Genomic DNA, 21,928 nt, shown 5'->3' with positions numbered 1-21,928 from the left:
CTTTCTTTCTTTCTTTCTTTCTTTCTTTCTTTCTTTCTTTCTTTCTTCCTAAAGATTTTTATTTATTTATTGGGGGGTAGAGAGAGAGAGAGAGCATGAGTGGGGGTGGGGGGAGAGGCAGAGGGAGAGGGAGAAGCAGGCTCCCAGCTGATCAGGGAACCCCGGGTGGGGCTCAATCCAAGGACCCCGGGTCATGACCTGAGCTGAAGGCAGATGCTTAACCGACTGAGCCACCCAGGTGCCCCCAGGATGTGGCTTCTTTCACTCAGCATAATGCCTTTGAGATTCATCAAGGTTGTGATCAATAGTCCCAATTCTTATTTTTTTTTATAACTGTTAGTGACATTGTCTACATTCACAACATTGTGTAAACACCACCACCACCACCACCATCCCCCCAAAAGGAAACTTGGACCCATGAAGCAGCTGTTCCTCATCCCTCCCTCTGCAAGCCCCTGGCAACCACTAATCTGTTTTCTGTCTTTTTAGACGTACCTGTTCTGGGTATGTTATGAAAAAGGAGTCCTACAAAATGTGGTGTCTGGCTTTTTACTCGGAGTGTAATATTTTTGTGTCTGGCTTCTTACTCGGAGTGTAATATTTTTAAGGTTCATGCACATTAAAGCACAGGTGGGTGCTTCATCCCTTTTTATGGCTGAGTAGTACCCCACTTTATGGATGTACCATGGTTTATCCATTCATCTGGGAAGGACATCTGAGTTGCTTCCACATAACCAACATCTCCCTCTTCCCCTGACCTCCCTCTTCCCCTTCCCCCTACAATGGTAGATTTTAAAACCTAGTTTTTCTTAAGACTTTAAGTTGAACTTACAGTTGTTGTTAGTTTATTAATAAATTTGGTTGGTTTTGTACCAAAATAAGAATAATGCTTTCATTTGTAATTTGATTTAAAATTAATTTATTGGTAAAACATATTTATTCATTAAGTGTACATTCACTCATAGGGTTTTCAGATTAAATTTCCATAAATGAACCGATTTTACAAATTTAGTTAGATTCCCTCATTTTATACTATGTTTATGAATATTCTTATTTCCCTCCAAATTTCAAATACCTAATGAGGAAGATTTACAATCTAAAAGGCAAAGTCATTATGCATTCAAGGGATTTGTAAATCCAATCAATCAAATGTGTAAATGTAATAATTCAGATTTTTTTTAATATTCAAAACCATTTATCAACAGCTGTGTTCTCTTACAGTGTTCATACTAAATACATTTATCACACATCTAATTGCTTTTGGCAGTGAAATCACGTGGTTACTCAGTTAACTTCTCTAACGTGTTGAATTGTTCCAAACCCTTTCAACAACCACTTTCCAGATTATGCCAAAGATCACAAAACTTTCTAAATTGAACAAGAAGTGTGTTCAATGGTGTCTTAGTTTGCCTACCGATGTTTAACCTCCCCAAGGAAATAAAATAGCATTCCCAGCTAAGAATAGATTTCACATTTCAAAGGGAGTTTTAATGAGGTTTCCTCAGCCATGGAATTGAGGACGTTTTTGCAGGATGATTCTACCTGAGATTTTTCTGTGTGTTGGTGGGCAGGGACCCCACACTCATGCCTTGCATTTGGGATATGGTTACAGAACTCTGTGTGTCCTGTTTCTCCAGAACGAACATCTCTCAAGTTGTACCCTCATCCAGTTTTTACTGAAATTCTTTTCATGTTTTTTAAGAGATTTATTTCTTTATTTCAGGGAGAGAGAGAGAGAGAGCGAGCACAGGGGGAGGGTCAGAAGGAGAAGGACAGAGAGAATCTCAAGCAGACTCTCCACTGAGTGTGGAGCCCAACGCAGGGCTCGATCTCACGATGGAGCCCAACGCGGGGCTCAATTTCACGACCCTGAGATCATGATCTGAGCCAAAACCAAGAGCTGGATCCTTAACTGACTGAGCCACCCAGATGCCCCTCTTTTCATGTTTTTACTGTGCAGTTTGGATAGATAGAAATTGGTATTCCTACTAGGATTTCAGTTAATTTCCTTCCTCATCTGACTGGAGTCAATTAATTTCTTCCTTGTATTTATTAGGTTGTGAATCCTTCTCATATATTTTTTTTTTTGGTTGGGGTCAGAGTCACATTGAAGAAGTCAATTTATTGATGATCAATAAAGGGAATCGTATCAACATTAATATTATTATTGCTATTCTTTCCTTAACTCTATTCCTCAGATATAATCAATGTTAACATTTGGATGTATATCTTTCCATACCCTTTCACTTTGTGAATCGCATGCTCATGCACAGACAGACACACACACACACTGAAGCCATTTATTGAACACCTACTAGAAGGATTCAGCCTCTGATACCAGCCTGCGAAGGTTCAAATCTTGGTTCTGCTACCTCCTAGATGTGTATCCTGTTTCCCCATCCAAAAATGGACACAATAGTCTTTACTTCACAGATATCATCCTAAAATTAACATATGTAAGACACTTAATACCTGGCTCATAGTAAGTATTGATTATTTTTATGTCTATGTGCCAGAAATATTAATGTTATAAGTATAAACATTTTAATGAAAGTACTTGTTTTTTTAAGTGAAATGAGATACTATATACATGTTACCCTGTAATTTTCTTTACTTAATAGCTCTTGGACCTTTTTGCTTGTTAATATGTCTATATATATATATATATATTACACCATTCTTTTATTAACAGCTGCATACTATCGCATGATTTGATTCCATCATCATTTATTTAGCCAATCTGTTGGACATTTAGACTTTCTGACTTCTTGCTATCAAAAGCCATACTGAAATAAACATCACTGGACAAGATCCTTGCACACTTTTTAAGCATTTCTGGAAGGATTAATTCCAGGAGGGGAAATCGCTGGTTTGGAGCTATGTGTAAGCAATGTTATTCCAGGTGCTGATTTAAAGGCTACACCATTTTGCATCCCAAGGGGGCCTTTGGGATCAGGAAAAGGAAGCTGAGTAGATGCCCTTTTAATTCTTCATTGGCTTAGACTGTCAACCCAGTCTCTTGAGGAGAGAAAGAGAGAGCAGGGAGTGAGGGAGGGAAAGAGAGAGAGGGAGGGAGAGAGAGAAGGAGGGAGGGGGAGAGGCAGAAGGAGGGAGAGAGAGAGAGAAGGAGGGGGAGAGAGAGAGAAAGAGAGCGCACAGCGTGCAAACACCTTTCCTTGCAGAGTGCAGTTGAGAGCTTTGCCTCTGTACTTGAACAAACATCCACATCCTCCAACTTCACCAAAGAAGAGACCTCCGCACTGGCCACTGTGGTCCTGGAGAGTGTGAAAAGCACCACCCTGGCAGCCTTCCTGAAACCGTCAGCAAATGTCAGTCAGACTGTCCAGACTGAACATTTAGGTAACATGGCAAGGTTACACCCGGGCGCTGACTTTGAGGGGGGGCCTTGAGAGATGCGATTCTCCGTGGCTTTCCCATATCCCATTTTCCCAAGTGTTTCAAATCTCTGGACTCACAGAAGAGCCAGTCCAAGGATATGAACAACATCTCCCATTTACTGAGTGGCTGGCATTGAGTTATGAGTGTTGCCAGATAGGGTTTGGAATGTGTTATCTGTTCAACAACTATCTGAGTTCCACAATAAACAAACATCTGGTATACCAGACATGGATAGTGCTATTGAGAAAAATACAGCAGGGCTAAGTCGGCTAGAGAGGGTCAGGCTTGGGGGGTAGCATTGCTAGGTTACCTGGGAAGGGAGCCGTGTACCTATGTGGAGAAAATGCAGGCACAGGAATACTTGGTGAGTTCAAGGAACAACGAAGAGGCCAGCATGGCCAAAGTGGAGTAGAGAATCATAGAGCTTGCAGGAGAAGGAGTCAGAAAAGGAGGGGAGAGGTGGATTTTGTAGACAAAGGTAGGGACTCAGGATTTTATCTGAAGTAAGACTGGGGGTGGGGTACGGAATTGGAGAGTTTGAGAACAGGCATGACATTATCTGGCTTATATTTTAAAAGGATACCTCTAGTTCCATTACCTATTTTGTTTTCATGAAGACCCCTGTAATTACTGCCATGCCACAGGTGAGGGACTTGAGGCTCAGAGGGTTTAAGTCTGTTCAAGTTGGCACAGCTGGTGAGTAGCAGCGCTGACTGCAACACCTGAGCCCTGGTCCACTCTGCTGGGTTCGCCCCAGCCCCTTCCTATTTCCTTTGGCTTCAGGAAACTTGTGTAAATGTAGAGAAGCCAGGGGGTCATGACTGTTGCTTTCCACCACTGTTGACTTCAACCCCATCTTTCCCTGATGCACCCCCTATGGGGCGAGAGCTCACTCCAACAGCTCCGGCTGGGTTTCTTAGTTGTCTGGTGCTACCATCCTCCTGTCACTCATCAGGGGCTCAAGATCTTCCCCATGATGAACTGGCCTTTTTATTCTTTGCTTGCAACTAGGTGTGTATAACTTTTTTGGACAGAAACCGAATTCAGGACTCACTTTCTGAGTGACCTCAGGCAAAGTCTCCCTATCTCCTTTTAAAGATTTTTATTTATTTCTTTGTCAGAGAGAGAGCACAAGCAGGGAGAGCGGCAGGCAGAGGGAGAAGCAGGCTCCCCGCTGTTCAAGGAGCCCCTTGTGGGACTGGATCCCAAGACCCTGGGATCATGACCTAAGCTGAAGGCAGACACTTTGCCGACTGAGCCACCCAGGCATCCCCCGTCTCCTTTTAGAAATTGAAAGCAAAATTATCAAGGAAGAATGCACTGAAGAGAATGTGACCTTTCACCTGAGAGCCAAAGGGGACAAGATGGAGATTGGGTGCTCCACCATCGAAGAATCTGAATCCACAGGTACAGACTTGCTCCTGAGAATCAAGGAGGGTGGTTATGGTGTATTCAATCAGCACACATTTATCAGTCAACTCATAGGTGCCAAGACTTGTGAGGGGATCAGTAAAGTGAGGTCCATGCCCTCAGGGAGTTTTCCATCCACTGGGGAAGTCAGATATTAAATAAATAAATACTCTCACAATAATGGAGCATCAAGACCTTTAGCATCCGGTAAAGTAGCCACTCAATAACCTTTTGTTATTGAGCACTTGAAATGTGGCCAGGTGGTGAGTGTAAAAATATACACTGGATTCCAAAGGCTTAGTATATAAAAAAAGAAGGATGGAAAAATCTCATTCATATTTTTATATTGATTATATGTTGAAATGGTAATATTTTGCATGTATTGAGTTAATATATCATTAAAATTAATTTTTACCTGCTTTTGACTTTTCTAAAAATGTGGCTACTAGAAAATTTAAAATTACCTAGGTGGTTCATGTTGTACTGCTAAGTGGACAGTGCTGGTCTGTATCAGGGATTGACAAACTTGTCTTGTAGAGGGCGGGTTTGTAAATGTTTTAGGCATTGAGGGCAATACAGTCCCTCACGATGCAAAGGTGTTCATACATGAATGTGTGTGGCTGTGTTGCAGTAACACTTTTACTTATACAAAAGAGGCAATGACCAGATTGGCCTGTGGGCCATTGTTTGGCCCCTCCTCAATCTATCTTCGGTCTGGAGGGTTCAGGGAGCAGGCCTGGGACATCCCTGAAGACCACCAACGTTGAAAGGGGAAGCCTACCAAGGAGATGGAGCAAGAATAAGCATAAATGTGGGAGGCAAACTTATTTCCCACTGCTCAGTTTGATTGTCTCTTACAAATACAAATTAAAATTTATTTTTTAAATATAGCCAACATCTCTCCAGGTGGAAGCAACTCAGGTTTTTTTTTTTAATGGTTCTAGTGAGGGTCACCAATCTAGAAGTCCACTGGTTGCACTGGTGTTGCAATCCTCAGAGTGGGCCAGTGGAGGTACAGAGATGCACAGGATATTAAAGTGTGTATGTGTGTGTACATGTTGGGTCATCTGTAATCACTACTGAGCAAATGATTCCTTCTTTTTTTTTTTTGCCTATGGGGGAAATCACAGGGACCACTGGGGTGGCTTTTGTCTCCTTTTCGGGGATGGAGTCTCTTTTAGATGAGAGCTTCTTCCAAGACCCTGAGACCCCTTTGGCCAACTCCCAGAGGAAGTTGAAGGTGAAGATGAATTCTCGCGTGGTACAGGGCATCATGACTGGAGAGAAGAAAGATGGCTTCTCTGACCCAATCATTTACATGCTGGAGCACATTGAGGTTTGTGAAGAGGTCCCTGCTGAGCCCCCATCTACCTACTGAGAATGCCCTATCCCCCAGTGGGCTTGACTTTCATTTTTGATAGGGACCCACGAAGGCAGCAAGCTCTCACAGTTTCTTGCAACTCAAGCTGATCCTCAAAATCCACCTTTAGAGAGGAGGGCTCTCCTCCTCTCTAAAGAATGTGTATTCTTCCATCCATCACTGGGCAAGATTGGGCTCAGATTAAGTGATGTTGATGCAGGAACATTTACAGGGACGTTATCTACATTGGCTATGACCAATTCAGTATTAGAGGCAGATCTGGTATCTGAGATCTTTCTCTCCATCCTTGCACACTGAAATACCACATTTCCCTCCCAAACATACCTGCATCTTCCTGCCCCAAATGACTCTTGAAGTTGGTCGTACTGAATCCATTTGGAGGAGAGTCTCGGGTGACAAGAGCCTTTCCATTTTCAGCCAAAGCAGGAATTTGAGAGGCCTATCTGCGTTTCCTGGGACACCGATGTGGAGGGTGGTAGGTGGACGCCCTCTGGCTGTGTGGTCCTTGAAGCTTCTGAGACGCATACTGTCTGCAGCTGTAATCGGATGGTGAACCTGGCCATCCTCATGGCTTCTGGGGAGCTCACGGTCAGTACTGATTCTCTGTGTTCTGGCTCCCCAAATCCAAGGGGAAAATACTGAGTAAACATCCATTGTGTGTCTCTCATGGCCTTGGGTATTGTGGGAGGGAGTTGGGGTGGGGACTGATGGGGTGTGCAATACCTCTGCCCTTGGAGAATTCAGGGTCTGGCTGGGAAGCCATGACATTCAGGTATAAAATGAGAAGTGACCCTAAGCAGATGCTGGGACAATTATAATCACAGATCCCATTTACAGAGCACCTACTGTGTTGGACCCTTTATTTTAAGTTATGTGTTTTCAGGCCCTTTTACAGGATGGGGGCTGAGGCTCCGTAGCCCACCTACTTAGGAAACTCGAGATGAGACTCAAACCCAGGACAGTCTAGCTCCAGAGGACTCTGTCCACAAAACCATGTACATGGTGCAAGAAGTTGTGCTATGGGAATTCAGAAGTGTGTTGGTGAGAGCTAGCAATCAATCAGGGAGGGGATGGATGTGAAGTGAGCCTTGGTGAGTGGGTAAAGACGTACAGAGCATGTATGTTTCCTGCACAGTTGTGAGCACTTTAAGTATTTTCATTGGATCCTCCTGCAACAACCATACAGGGTAGTTACTGTTAGGATCCTCTTTTAACAGACGAGGAAACAGAGGCTCAGAGCAGTTAAGTGTCTTGCCCAAGCTTATACAATAGGAACTGGCAGATCTCTAGTCCATCCTCTTAGCCACCACATCATAAAATCATAGGGAGTAGCTCGTGAGATGGTATCTTGTCACATCTTCAATACACAGAGGAACTCAAAAATTTAAAATTGATTGTGAATAAAAATAATTGTGAATAAGGGAAGGACTCGGCTTGCCATTTCCACTCCCAGAAGTTGGGGCATCTCTGAACGCCTGTGTAACAGTCCTGGTTCAGGGCAGGAAATGGTAATCACTCTAGATATTTCAAGCAGGGAATGGGATGCTCACAAAATCATGGGAAGGGATGGAGGGGTTGAAGTCAGGGGCTGCCACTTGGGGTTTGGTTTTGAGATCACCCCTCTGCAGCTGTAATCCAGAGGTCAGAAACTGCTGCTGTCAGATCACCCCACATCCGTGCAATCAAAGAAGGGACAGCTGGAATGTGGAGCCCAGCCATAGCTTGCTCCTGTCTGCAGGAAGAAAACCAGTATCTGCCTCCATTCTGCTTTCGAAAACTTCTGTGCTTGCATCTCATTGGAGAACTTAAATGACATCCAGGACCCTAGCCCCAGGAGATTCTGGGAAATGTAGTTTATAGACATCCTGCTCTAGTACAACATGAAGTGGGGCACAGCACAGGAGTGGGAATGGGTGCTGACGGATTCCAAAGGATGATGCTGGACAATATCTAGTTCACTCTGAGTGTCAAAGGGAGAAAAGGTCTCTGAGTCCTTTCTGCCCCAGTCAGGAGTCTGGATAATTCTTTTTTCTGCCTGGAGGGAAGTCAGTCCCTCTCTGAGTGGTGTATCTCCTTCCTGACAGATGGAGTTCTCCCTGTACATCATTAGCCATGTGGGCATGATCATCTCCCTGATGTGTCTCATCTTGGCCATCGCCACCTTCCTGCTGTGTCGTGCCATTCGCAACCAAAACACATACCTCCACCTGCACCTCTGCATCTGCCTCTTCTTGGCCAAGACTCTCTTCATCATCGGTGTAGACAAGACTGACAACCAGGTCTCACATCCCTTAGACTGTGTCCTTACTCAGCCCCACCATCTCCACATCTGCCCCTGTTCATCCTACCCAACAACGTCTGTGCTAGTTCCCACCTCAGGGCCTTTGCATGTGCTATGCCCTCTTTTGATAATACTTGTTCCCAGTACTTCACCTGGTTGACTCCTTCTTGTGGTAGGTGTCAGTTTAAAATCATTTCCCTGATCGTGTTATATATTGTGGTAGTCCCTCCGATTACTGTTTAAACCATTGGTTCTTATTTTGGAGGATTCTGCTGCCTAGAGGACACTCAGTGATATCTAGAGACAGTATTGGTGGGGGTGCTGCTGGCATCTGGTGGAGACTAAGGACGCTGCCAAACACTGTACAATACACAGGACAGATCCAGTGACAGAAAATAATCTGGCAATAGTGTTACAAATGTCAATAATGTTACAGCTGTGAAACTCTATTCCTTATCAGTCTTTGTTGCTTTCCTTCCCAGCATTTATTTGAAACCATATTGATTATTTGTTGTTCTACTTGTTGTGTATCTGCCCCCCCCCACTAGGCGATGAGCCCCATGAAAGCAAGAACTTTGGCCAATTTACCCCCATAACTATACCAGAAACATAGTAGGCTCCCAGGATTTTTCCACTAGGAGCACTAGTGACATTTTGTCTGGGGTGATCATTCTTTGTGCAGAACACCCCCCCCCCCCCGCCACCACTGTGGAATGTTTAGCTTTCCAGAACTCAGTGCTGGTAGCACATGTCACTCCCACCATTTGACCGGGAGTGAGCAAACTTTTTCTGTAAAGAGGCAGATATAAATATTTTCGGCTTTGCAGATCCTAGGGCTCTGTCACAAACACTCAACTTTGCTGTTTTAGCATGAAAACAGCCATAGAAAAATATAGAAATGGATGTGGCCATGTGCCAATGAAACATTATTTACAAAACAGAAAGCCAGCCCAGTGACTACAGTTTGATGACCCCCACACTCAATATCTTCAAACATCCTCTGAGGTAGGGTGATCAACTATCCATTCTTTTCAAAACTCTCCCAGTTTTAACACTGAAAGTCACATGTCCTAGGAAAAACCAGTCCCAGGCAAACCAGGACAATGGGTCCCCCTACCAAAGGGATGATAGCAACCTGCAGGGAAGAATATCTCTATAAAGGTTTGTGGAATGAATGAATGGGCTGTGGTTGAAGAACTCCAAATCAAAGTTACCCCCACTATTGTCTGAACCTGCTTCTTGGGTTGGGGTGGGGGGTAGGAGGATCCTGAGTGTGCATGTTTCTCCTCTCCAGTTGGGCTGCGCCATCATTGCAGGCTTCCTGCACTACCTTTTTCTCGCCTGCTTCTTCTGGATGCTGGTAGAGGCTGTGATGCTCTTCCTTATGGTCAGGAACCTGAAAGTGGTGAATTACTTCAGCTCTCACAACATCAAGATATGGTACCTCTGTGCCTTTGGCTACGGGCTCCCAGTGCTGGTGGTGGCTGTCTCTGCCAGTGTGCAGCCACAAGGTTATGGGATGCATAATCGGTAAGTGATACCCTTCTCTCTCCCTGAAGAGCCTGCTTCCAGGGTTTATGATGATATTTACATGAACAACAAGAAGAGCAATAACAGTAGCAGTAATTGTGTCTACCATTTATTGAGCTCTTTATGTTTTGTCGGTCTCAGGGCTGCCAGGTACAGTAGCACAGGATGTGCACTGCACAAATCCAGGAGCCACTGTTTCCACTACAGTATAGATGAATGGTGGTGGTGTAAACAATGGACTTGGTTGTAAATTTTAAAATCATGGATTCTGGAGCCAGCCTACTTGGGTTTGAATCCTTGCTCTACCACCTTCTAGCTGTGCTGCCTTGGGCAAGTTACTTATGCTTCCATTTCCTCATCCATACAATAGGGGCTGACAGCAATGCCTACATCATAGTGTTGTGAGGGTTAAAGGAGTTATTATCTGCAAAACATTTAGAACAGTCTCTGGCACAGAGTAAAGCATTATACGTGCCATCATCATCATCATCACCACTGTCTGTTTTAAAGCAAGTTTTGTTTATCACATGGTTCGTGTGAGAGGATTTTGGGTAGTGTGTTGGTGAGAATAATTTAAAAATATTTTTGTATTTATCTTATAGGACATTAGGAAAAAATTGCCAGCATATCAACCAAACTCGTGGTATCATAGACATGATTCCATTGTATAAGTAAAAAAAAGTGAGTCAACTTTGAAAATCAGGTAAATGACAGGATAAGCAGTATGTGGCTAGGGCAGAGACTGTAACTCACTGCATCATGTCATGTAATTCTATGATCCTTGTGATAGTGGTGCTGTTCTAATTTACAGATGAGGAAAGCCAGGCTTTCTTGCCATGACAGTGAGAAAGGGGCTGTGTGAGGACATGAATCTGGGTCTTTCCAATCCCAGGGCCTGTGTTCATCACCCTGTGTCGTAGGCACTGCTGAGCTGTGGTTAGGGAAATAAATATCCAGGTTTCCTCCCTGCCTACTACTGATGGTTTGTGTTTCAGGTGAGGTCATGAGATACTAGGTAAGGGAAAGGAATCTGTAGGAAGTGAGCACTCATCAAACCTAAATCCTGCGAACTTTACAAACATGTATTATCTCCGGTACTTCTCAACAGAAATCCTCTGTGCAAGGACTAAGAGTCTCCATTGTGTACAGTGCGAATAGTGTCCCCTGGATTTGTGCAGTGTACAACCTGTGCTGCTGCACATGATGGTACATAAAGTAACCGCTTAATGAATGGTAGCTTCAGAGGAAACTGAGGCTCAGCACAGTTGCAGAACTTGTCCTGGGCCACGTAGCTAGGAAGTGTCCAAACTGAATTCAGATCTGTCTTGTCAGGAGATGGTGGTGACAATGCAAGGTCACCATGATGAAGTGTCCAATGTTGGTGTGGGTAATATAAGCACTGACAAAGACCAGAGAAGGATGATAGCCTATGGGAGTGGGAAAGTTCATGGAAGTCTTCCTGGAGGAGGCAGAATTTGAATGAGTCTTGAAAGCTCTACTGAAATGTACATAGGCAAATAGAAAAGGGGATGGCAACATAGGTGAGGGCAATACCTTCCCAAAGGAGGGCTAAAGGTCTGTTTGGAGAACAGATGGATTGGGCTGAAAGAAGGGGAAACTGGGGGAGGGCCATGGAATTTAGAGAGTACCTTCCAGGTGGTGAGAACCACAGAAAGTTTGGAAGAGAGGAATAGTATGACAAGGATTTGAGATGACCTTCGGAAGAAGCACTAGGCGTGGGGAAGAGAAGGAGCGAATATGGGGTGCAGGTGTGCAGGTATGGCTGCAGGTAACAGGCTCCATCCCAGTGGGTACCTCTGGGAAACTGTGTAGGGCATGTACCTCTGATATCCCACCCAAGGGGGCATATTTGTCCACTATCTCCCTCCCAGCAGCCTTTGGTTGAGGGCTGCTCCTGGTGAACTAATCCTGAGAGCTTTCAGTCTGATGCCTCCAGCCAGAAATGCAGAAGCTGATAAGGGAATTGGCCAGTTTTTACTGAAGTGGTTGTTCCTGAAAGAACAGGGACAGCATCTTCTGTGCATTTTACATCTTTTCATTACTACTACTTGGAGACTCCTGTTCCGGGGAGAGAATGCCTGGCTAGCCAAACTTGATTATTTTCCTTCTCTTGTGGGGGGAGGCACACTTTTGCTAAAGGAATATTGGGGTGCTGTTACTAAACGTGGTGGAATGGTTGTCAGATGGTGAAAACAACAAATTCCTAGAGACATGATGGAAAGAGGCAATGAATTCTCTCTTCCTTCTCTCCCTCCATTCTTCCCTCCCTCCCTCCCTTCATTTCTTTTAAGAAATAATTATGGAATGCCTCATCCATGCCAGACTTTGCACTGAGTGCTGGGTATTCAGAGATGAACAAAAGTTCAAGGTCTAAATTCTCATATAGCTCATACTCTTGTAGGGAGTGAAGGACAGTTTGCAAGGAAACAAACACCACCATAATTTATGATACCAATAGATGCTATAAAAAAGAAAAGCAACAAGCTCTGCTAGAGATGGACTAGGGGTAGGGGTGGTCAGAAGTGGCTTTTCAGAGAAGGTGACATTTGAGCTGAGATTTGAAGGAGCAGGTATGCCAGTGAAGAGGTCTGAATAGAGGAAGGGGTTACAAAGATTATGAATTGAGGATGAGCTCTATGCAGGGTATCAAGTGAATGCTTCAGGAACATTTACCCAGGAGGAAGGTCTGAAAGAAGACTTGCTGTGGCCCAGAGAAAACTGAGCTGTAACCTGCCCCATCACGAGAATTTTCATCTCAGGGTCAGCTCCCTATACTCTCCTCCACTAGTGCATTTTTTGGAGTGTGAGTAACTGTAGGGTTAAGACTGAGACAAGCTCTGACTCCTATTTCTCTCCATAGCTGCTGGCTGAATACAGAGACAGGGTTCATCTGGAGTTTCCTGGGGCCAGTCTGCACCATCATCATGGTAAGCAAATTGCTTGGCACAGTGTGTCCTGGAGCAGGAACAAGGAGACCCCAGGGATCAGGAAGTATCAGTGGAAGTTGCGCAAGCCAAGATCACTTATTTCTCTCAAACATTCTGCCTTCTGATCCCTGGTTCTTTTTTTTTTTTTTTTTTTTTTATTTATTTATTTGACAGAGAGACACAGCGAGAGAGGGAACACAAGCAGGGGGAGTGGGAGAGGGAGAAGCAGGCTTCCTGCTGAGTGGGGAGCCCGATGTGGGGCTCGATCTCAGGACCCTGGGACCATGACCTGAGCGGAAAGCAGACTCCTAACGACTGAGCCACCCAGGCGCCCCTGATCCCTGGTTCTTGAGATTTCCAAGTTAGAGTGTAATTTCTTTGACTTGTGATTTTTTTTTTTCTCTGCCAACATGCAAATCCTCTGGAAGGGACCACAGTCTTATCTGTCTTTTGTGTTTCAGTAGGAATGGGTCTATTAGGATAGCCACTGAATGGGAAAAAAAAGGGAGAAAGAAATTAAGAGTATTTAGTGGTCAGGGAGAAGAAGAAAACAGTGGGACGGAAGCAGAGGGAAGCCTAGAGTTGTTTTCGTTTTTGTTTTTAGCTTTATCGGGGTATAACTGACAAATAAAAAATGTATATATTTAAGGTGTACAACTTGATGTTTTGACTTATGTATACGTCATGAAATAATCACCACAATCAACCCAATGAACATATCCATCACCTCGTATAGTTACTGTTTTTCTTTCTTTTCTTTTCCTTTTTTTTTTTTTTCGTGGTGAGATCACTTAAGATCTACCCTTTTAGCAAATTTCAATTATACAATACAGTATTGTTAACTATAGTCACCATGCTGTACGTGAGATCTCTAGAAATTATTCACCTTGCGTAACTGAAACTTTGTGATCTTGGAGTAACATCCTCCCCCAGCCCCAGCACCCACTGTTCTACTCTCTGGGAACGTGGGGGTGTTGTGTGCCATCTCCTTGCCTCCTTACCTCCAACCCAGATTCAACAGTCCTGCAAGATGATGTTTCTTTTGACTGTCACTCATGGTGGCTTTTTTCCTTGTGTCACTTGTAACTGTTAATTGTGAGCTCCTATCTGACTGATTTAAATCTTGGGAATTCTTGAGAATGTATTCCTCCAGAGGGGTTTTGCTCTGACTTCTGTAAGATTTGGGAGAGGGGCATGTATTAGTTTCCTAGGGCTGCCAAACAAAGTATCACAAACAGGGTGGCTTAGAACAACAGAATTTTATTGTCTCACAGCTCTGGAGGCTAGAAGTATAAAATCGAGGGGTCAGTAGGGCCATGTCCCCTCTGAAGGCTCAAGGGAATGATCCATTCCAGTTTTCTATCCAAGAAGACTGGTAACCTCAGGAGTTTCTTGGCTTGTAGATGTTTGGCTTCTCTCTGTGCATGACTGTCTCTGTGTCCAAATTTCCCTGTTTTATAAGGTCATGTGGGATTAGGGCCCAACCTATGACCTCGTTTTAATTTGATCACCTCTGGTAAAGACCCTAACTCCAAATAAGATCACATTCCTAGGTCCTGGGGGTTAGGTCTTCAACAATTCAACCCAAACAGGGCACCAATCTTAATTCTAACTTTCCACATGCATCCAGTGAAAATAAGTGGTGATCACCCAGATGAGAACCAGCAAAGCATATTTATTGCTATAGTAAGGGAGTCAGCCACCATCACTTGCACTTTGCAGAGACTCAAAAGCAGGCAGAGGAGTAGGATAAAAAAGGGGTAAAAAAGGGAAGGCTTCAGGTGTGCCCCGATCAGAGGCTGTAGGCATCAGTACCCTAGAGGCAAGCTAACTCAAAGCAGGGTATCCTATGTGAATGCTTAGGAGAGCATATTGGCTTTTTCCCTTTGGTCCTAAGTTGGAAGTGAGGGCAGAAATTAGGGAAGCTGTCAGTTACCAATCAAGAGGTGGTTGTTTAGGGTTGACTGCTTCCTGGAGTGGTTACTGCAGACTATGGGTTTTTACAGGGGGTCTGGCCATTGTCCATTTGTATATCCAATCTCTCAGTCTTTTCTGCTTGACTTTGTAGATCAACTCCATCCTCCTGACTTGGACGTTGTGTGTCCTGAGGCAGAAGCTTTCCAGCGTCAATGCTGAAGTCTCAACGCTCAAAGACACCAGGTGCAGACCCTCCTTCCTTTTCTCTTCTTTTCAAGTCTCCTTAATTCTTCCCACAAACATTCACTGAGTACCTTTTGTATGCCTGGTCCTGTGCCCAGGACAGAACCGCACAGTGTCTAGATCTGGGGTCTCAAATGCCAGGTCTGCCACTTATAAGCTGTGTGACCATGAGCAAGTTACATAACCTCTCTGAAACTGTTTCCTCATCTGTATACTGGGGATATTAACATTGCCCACTTTATTTGGCTTATGAAGCAGTAACACAGTTACTAGGGAGAGTGTTTCCTATATTGAAACTATTAATACATTTTCTAATTCATCTACTGTGCATAATAATATGTGCGTATTTACAAAAACAGACTCATGCTATCTATTTTTATAACCATTTTTCTCTTAATAATGTCATGAATATTTTTCAATTTAACTAGACATTCTTTAACAATATCTTCTTTTTTTATAAAACATTTCAGTGTAAGAACGCAGCACAACTTACTTAAATCATGCCTTATTCGTGGACATTCAAGTTGTTTCTGATTTCTTGGGGTGGGGAGAGCTATTATAAGCAATGCAGTCTTGAATACCCTTGTAGATAGATCTTTTTCCACATCTGTGGTTATTGAATCATAACAGTAGGCATGAAACTGCCCGAGTCAATGGCAGGCTGGATTGTCCCACTTTTAGTATATATTGAAAATTATTTTCCAGAAAATTTGTTTCCATTTGCAAGAGTGCTTGTTTACCTACAGCTTTGCTGACACTGGGATTTATCATTTTTGTGTCATTTTGATGATTTAATAGGTGAAAGATACTATCTTATTATTTTAGTTTTGTATATATTATTTTATCTTACAGATGTGGGTCATCCTCATACTTTTATAGGCCATTTGTGTTTCTTAACTTCATCACTCAACTACTCTTTTTTAAAAAAGATTTTATTTATTTATTTGAGAGAGAAAGCACAAGTGGGGGGGAGGGGCAAAGGGAGAGGAAGAAGCAGACTCCCTGCTGAGCAGGGAGCCTGATGAGAGACAGAGGCTTGATCTCAGCACCCTGAGATCATAACCTGAGCCAAAAGCAGCCACTTAACTGATTGAGCCACCCAAGCACCCCTCAACTAATCTTCATCTTAAGAACCTACCAAAGTCAGACATTGTCTAGGTTTTATTGTCAGGAACCTTATGATGTCCTTTACTTGTTTTCCTGTCAGTATCCAATCCCTCTTCCATCTTAAATAATTTTTTCTAAAAATTATTTTTAAAAAGTTGATGCAAAAAGTGTAAAACAAAGTTAATACATGCAATGGTAAGAAAAATTAAGCAATGAAAAAGGGAACACATGGAAAGTAATTCCTTCTCTCTTCCCTGACTCCCAGGTCCCCAGATCTCTCCCACCTTAAGCAACAATTATCACTTGAATTGAGCTTCCTTCCAGAATATTCTATACCTACACATCAACCTTCTATTACATACATGATAGGATACTATACATATTCTGAACTTTGGTTTTTTTCCACATAATATGTAGCTGATTTCATATCAATACTTATGGCTAAAAACAACTAACAAAAATGTTTTTGTGCTAGACACTTTGTAAGCATCCTTAGAGTTTTGTTATCTCATTTAATCTGTAGAACAAGTAATATCACCCTGTAAGGAATTGTATTATTGTCCGTATATCAATTTGAGGAAACTGAGGCACAGTTTCCACAGGTACCCAGAGCCTGTACCCTCACCCCCTATAGTATATGGTCTCTCTCATCTCATTTTAAAAAATGGTTTTATGGGACACCTGCCTGGCTCAGTCGGTGAAGCATGCAACTCTTGATCTCAGGGTTGTGAATTCGAGCCCCATGTTGAGTACAGAGATTACTTAAAAATAAAATCTTTTAAAAATGGTTTTATTATTTGCTTTTATTTATTTTATTTTTCTTGTGAAAGCAAGAGCACTGAAAATCAGTTTTTCACATTTATGTCCACTTTGGAGTTCCATTCAGTCTATGAATTGGCTCAGCTTTTAGTCTCTATAGATTTGCCTATTCTGGACATTTCCTATGAATTGAACCATATACTGTGTATCCTTCTGTGACTGGCATCTCTCACTGACATAATGTCTTCAGGGTTCATCCACGTTGTAGCAGATGTCAGTGCTTTATTCCTTCTTATGGCTAAATAATAATCCAGGGTATGAATGGACCATATTTTGTTTATCTGTTCATCAATAGATGGACCCTGGGTTGTTTTAGTTGCAGGGGGGATGGGGAATGAATGCTTAATAGGTGTGGGGTTTCTTTTTGGGTGATAAAAATGTCTTAGAACTGGCTGGTGATGATATTTGTACAGCATCGTGAATGTGCCAAATGCCACTGAATTGCACACTTTAAATGGTTAAAATGGTGAGTTTTATATTATGTGAGTTTTTCTTCAATTAAAAAAAGTGTCCTGGGCACCTGGGTGGCTCAGTTGGTTAAGCCACTGCCTTCGGCTCAGGTCATGATCCTGGAGTCCCGGGATCGAGTCCCACATCGGGCTCCCTGCTTGGCGGGGAGTCTGCTTCTCCCTCTGACCCTCCCCCCTCTCATGTGCTTTCTCTCTCTCATTCTCTCTCTCTCAAATAAATAAATAAAATCCTTAAAAAAAAGTGTCCTTATATTTCATACTATGACATCACCATTCATTTAACGTGTCCCCGGTTCTTGACCTGTAGGTCCTTCGAGCATTTTCATCACTATCAACACTATTACATTAAATATATGTGTCCACACATCCTTGTGCCATGTTATCTGTAGGCCAACTGCCTTTTAAATGCCAACGGGACTCGATGTCCCTGCCTCGGGGCTTGGAGACTCCACTGCACATTTATTCCCACCAAGGTGGCAGGTGAGTGGTGGGAGCACAGTCCATGAGGACAACAGCCACTGCCCAGAATTTTACCCTCTCCAAATCTTCTCCCCTAGGTTACTGACATTCAAGGCCTTTGCCCAGCTCTTCATCTTGGGGTGCTCCTGGGTGTTGGGCATTTTCCAGATTGGACCCATGGCTAGTATCATGGCCTACCTGTTCACTATCATCAACAGCCTGCAGGGGACCTTCATCTTCGTCATTCACTGTCTGCTCAACCGCCAGGTACATAGCAGTTGCCCTTCCCAGCCCCATCCTTCCGGGGAACATGCCTGTGTTGGCCCACATCTAGGAATAATTCATCCTCTTGTGATGTGTCTCTTCCTCCAGGTACGGGAAGAATACAGGGGATGGATTACCAGGAAGATCAAACCCAGTTCCGAGTCCCAGACTTCAGGGATGTTACTGTCCTCTGTCCCCTCCACTTATAAAACGGTAAGAGACTGTGTTTTATGTGGTTTCTTCTGTTCAAATGGAACCACTGCTTCTTAGCAACACCAGATGCCACTGTGCACCGTGTATCTACTGTGAGCTAAGTGTGTCTATGTATATTAGCACATTTGATAAAGTGCGGTGTTCAAGAGTTGGGTTGGGGTTCAGGAGCCAGGCTTCGTGGTCTTAAATCCCAGCTTAGCCCCTTAGTAGCTGTGTGAGCTAAACAAGATAAAATCATGACTCATACAGATATAATATGAGCATACATTAAAGATTTTATTCTACTCATTAATCAGTGAGGGAGTGAGGTGGATATTAAACTGGCTCAAGAGAGAATATACAGAACAGACATATATATTATGTAACATAAATATACTGTATTATGTAACATGTATCATATATATCTCATATATTGTATACATTATATACAAATTATGTAATGTCTTATATATTTTGTATAAATTATATATAGTATATATTATATATGTATTATGTAATACATACATATGTCTGTACTTTGCATTCTTTTCTGAGCCAGTTATAACATCTGCTAGGTTCCCTTGTTGATAATTTTATAAAATTATTTTTTAAAATTATATATTTTAATTTTAAAATATTTAATTTAATTATATAAAATTTTATAAAATTATTTTTTAAAATTAAAATTTTATAAAATTATCAACAAAATATATAATTATATATAACATATATAATTATACATATAATTATAAAGTTATATATTATATAATTATTATATAATTATACCTAATACATAAAATTTCATATTATATATTTAAAATGAATTAAAATATATATTAACATATGAATTATATGAATTATACTACACATATATAATTTCAGAGACATTCAGAGACATGAATGTGCAAATGGAGGCAAAACTGATTTTTCCACATAATTTTGCATTGCTATCATCGCTATTTAAAATTTACAGAGTTGTATTTAAATTCAGTTAACCAAGTTATAGTACATCACTAGTTTTTGATATAATATTCAATGATTCATTAGTTGAATATAACACCTAGTGCTCATCATATTTAAATAAATAAATAAATAAATAAAAATTAAAGAGTAAAATTTACAGAGTTGTAAAACTTTCTCTACACAATTGCTCTTCCATCCCCTATTAGAATATTCCAAACACAAGTAACTAAGATTCAGTGGCTTAATTAACAGGAAATTATTCTTTTCTTTCTTTCTTTTTTTTTGCAAGAATAGAAGCTCAGAGTTAGGTGTTGCTGGTATTGGTTCTGTTGCTCAGGGATGTTGTAAAGGATCTAGGTTTTCCCTACTTTTCCAATCTACTAACAACATGTTGACTTCATCAAACAATTTTCATGGTTGCAAGATGGCTGCCATAGCTCCAGACATCATGACCATGTTGAAGGCAAGAAGAGGGATGGGGCAGAAGTGGCAAACACTTTCTCCCTTTCACAGGAAACAAAAGCTTTCCCAGAAATCCCTCAGTGGATTTCCCTTTCACTTAGTTGGTCAGAACTGTATCACATGATGACACATAGTTACAAAGGAATTTGACAAAACAAGTATTTGGCTTCTTTGCTTCTAGAGTGGAAGCTATCAGTGGTGAAGAGGTTGAGAACAGCTTTCAAGTTTGCCATTAGTGCCTGCCGCACTAGAGACCGTCACTGTTAACATTTTAATGTTTATCCTTCTGGTGTTTGTTGCCATATTTCTCTCTCTGTATTCATAAGACCCCTAGAATCACATTTGTACTAATCCTGCTGATTCTAATTCTGATTTCTCTCTCACAGGGTTAAAGTTCTTTCTTACTTTCAAATATGCTATGAAGCAACATTTGAGGAAAGCAGGTACCTGCAGGAGCCTACTCTGAAATCTCTTCACAGCTTGATGCACAGATGCAGGATCCTGCTAGCCCCAGAACTCTCTGGAAAACAAGAATTTCTGTTCAAGATGAAAAGTTCATCTTCCGTGTTCTGCTCTTTGAGTTTCTAGACTTTTGTGGAAGTAACAGATCCCAGGGCAATAGCATGAACAAGGTTACCTGGCTACCATTTTGGTTTCTCCTAAGTTCATTGGTGCACGGCAGCAAGCGTTCCTCTCCAGCACTATCCTGCGCCTGACACAGAGCAGCCCTTAATAAATGATTTGTCATATGACTGACTGACTTACCCTTTGACAAAGCCTCCTCCTGCTTTTAAAGAAATGGTCAGTAAAACAGTAATGGTGACCCCAGGGGATGAATAAAACCCACAGACCTATAGGCTACTTTTGCACAAACACTTAAAACAGTTATGTTGGTGAGTAGGATGGATGGAGCAGAATCCCAGCATTTCATGGAGGGTTGCAGTGCTTGATGACAATACCCTTTGGAAAGTGTTTTGGTTTCCTGGGACCTTTCAGCAAACCAACATCTCTCTTCCTTCCAGGAACTTCCTTAGGACTTGGCTAGGATTCACACTGCTCACAAAGTTATCACCATCCCACCTGGCCCTCCATCCTGCATAATATCTTGATTGCCAGGGAGAGTAGAGGGAGATGAAACTTTTTAAAATGTAGATATCCTGGGGCGCCTGGTTAGCTCAGTCGTTAAGTGTCTGCCTTCAGCTCGGGTCATGATCCCAGGGTCCTGGGATCGAGCCCTGCATCGGGCTCCCTGCTCCGCGGGAAGCCTGCTTCTCCCTCTCCCACTCCCCCTGCTTGTGTTCTCTCTCTCACTGTGTCTCTGTCAAATAAATAAATAAAATCTTTTTAAAAATGTAGATGTCCTCTGTGCTCGCTTTGGCTGCACATATACTAAAATTGGAACAATAAAATGTATATATGCTCCCTTCCAAGGCCACTCTGATACCTCCCTACTCAAAGTGTGGTCTGTGGACCAGAAGCATCAGCATCACCTTGTTAGGAAAGCAGGATCTCAGGCCCCACCCCATATTGGCTGAACCAGAACTTGAATTTTAATGGGAGCCCCAGGGGATTTGTGCTGTACACATGAATGAATGTTCTAGAATATTCTGGAATATCCTTCTGCTTGCCATGCTGATAGCAGAGCTTGTCTTTAAAACCAGAAAGGAAAATATCTTCTTGACTTTTGGACTTTGCATCTGCCATTCCCTCTTCCTAGGATACCTTTCCTCAAAATCCGACTAATTTCTACCTTTTCTTGAGTCTCAGTCATCACTTCCACCAGGGAGAATTCTTTGAATCTCCTCAAGTAGACTAGATGTCACTTTGTGTGTCCCTAGGGCTTCATGCTTTCTAACCCTGTATTATAACTTCTCTTTTTCTTAGGCATCTCCAGCCTAGACTGTGAGCTCTATAAGTACAGGGAATTATATCTAGGAGATTCTCCATAAATGTGTTGAATGAATGAGTAAATGAATGATTACTCTCCATTCTGAGGACGAGGAAACCGAGGCCCAGAGAGGTTAGGTAACTTTCCCAGCCTCACACAGCTGTAGGTGGCTGAGGTAGGCTGTGAACTCTTGAC

At 42.4% G+C, this 21,928-nt stretch overlaps 1 protein-coding gene across 4 annotated transcripts in view; it reads left to right on the top strand.

Moving 5' to 3' along the window:
* Window positions 1-21,070, top strand: part of ADGRE1 (adhesion G protein-coupled receptor E1) — a 57,298-nt gene extending 36,228 nt beyond the window's left edge. For 2 of the 4 annotated variants that reach the window (XM_034997000.1, XM_034996998.1), the window contains 10 exons: window positions 3,183-3,360; window positions 4,687-4,806; window positions 5,940-6,145; window positions 6,608-6,778; window positions 9,766-10,001; window positions 12,883-12,949; window positions 15,018-15,109; window positions 18,063-18,231; window positions 18,337-18,441; window positions 20,232-21,070. In XM_034997000.1, coding sequence (XP_034852891.1) covers window positions 3,183-3,360; window positions 4,687-4,806; window positions 5,940-6,145; window positions 6,608-6,778; window positions 9,766-10,001; window positions 12,883-12,949; window positions 15,018-15,109; window positions 18,063-18,231; window positions 18,337-18,441; window positions 20,232-20,237 — 1,350 coding nt within the window. In that variant the 3' untranslated portion in view covers window positions 20,238-21,070. Of the gene's footprint in view, window positions 1-3,182; window positions 3,361-4,686; window positions 4,807-5,939; window positions 6,146-6,607; window positions 6,779-8,274; window positions 8,470-9,765; window positions 10,002-12,882; window positions 12,950-15,017; window positions 15,110-18,062; window positions 18,232-18,336; window positions 18,442-20,231 lie in introns of all 4 variants that reach the window. The other 2 variants (XM_034996997.1, XM_034996996.1) reach the window with 2 other exon arrangements.
* Window positions 21,071-21,928: the final 858 nt, after the last annotated feature.

The sequence above is a fragment of the Mirounga leonina genome, unplaced genomic scaffold, assembly GCF_011800145.1.
Source record: "Mirounga leonina isolate KUSES-001 unplaced genomic scaffold, KU_Mleo_1.0 Mir_94, whole genome shotgun sequence".
Taxonomy (NCBI): domain Eukaryota; kingdom Metazoa; phylum Chordata; class Mammalia; order Carnivora; family Phocidae; genus Mirounga; species Mirounga leonina.
This window is presented reverse-complemented; position numbering and strand designations above follow the sequence as displayed.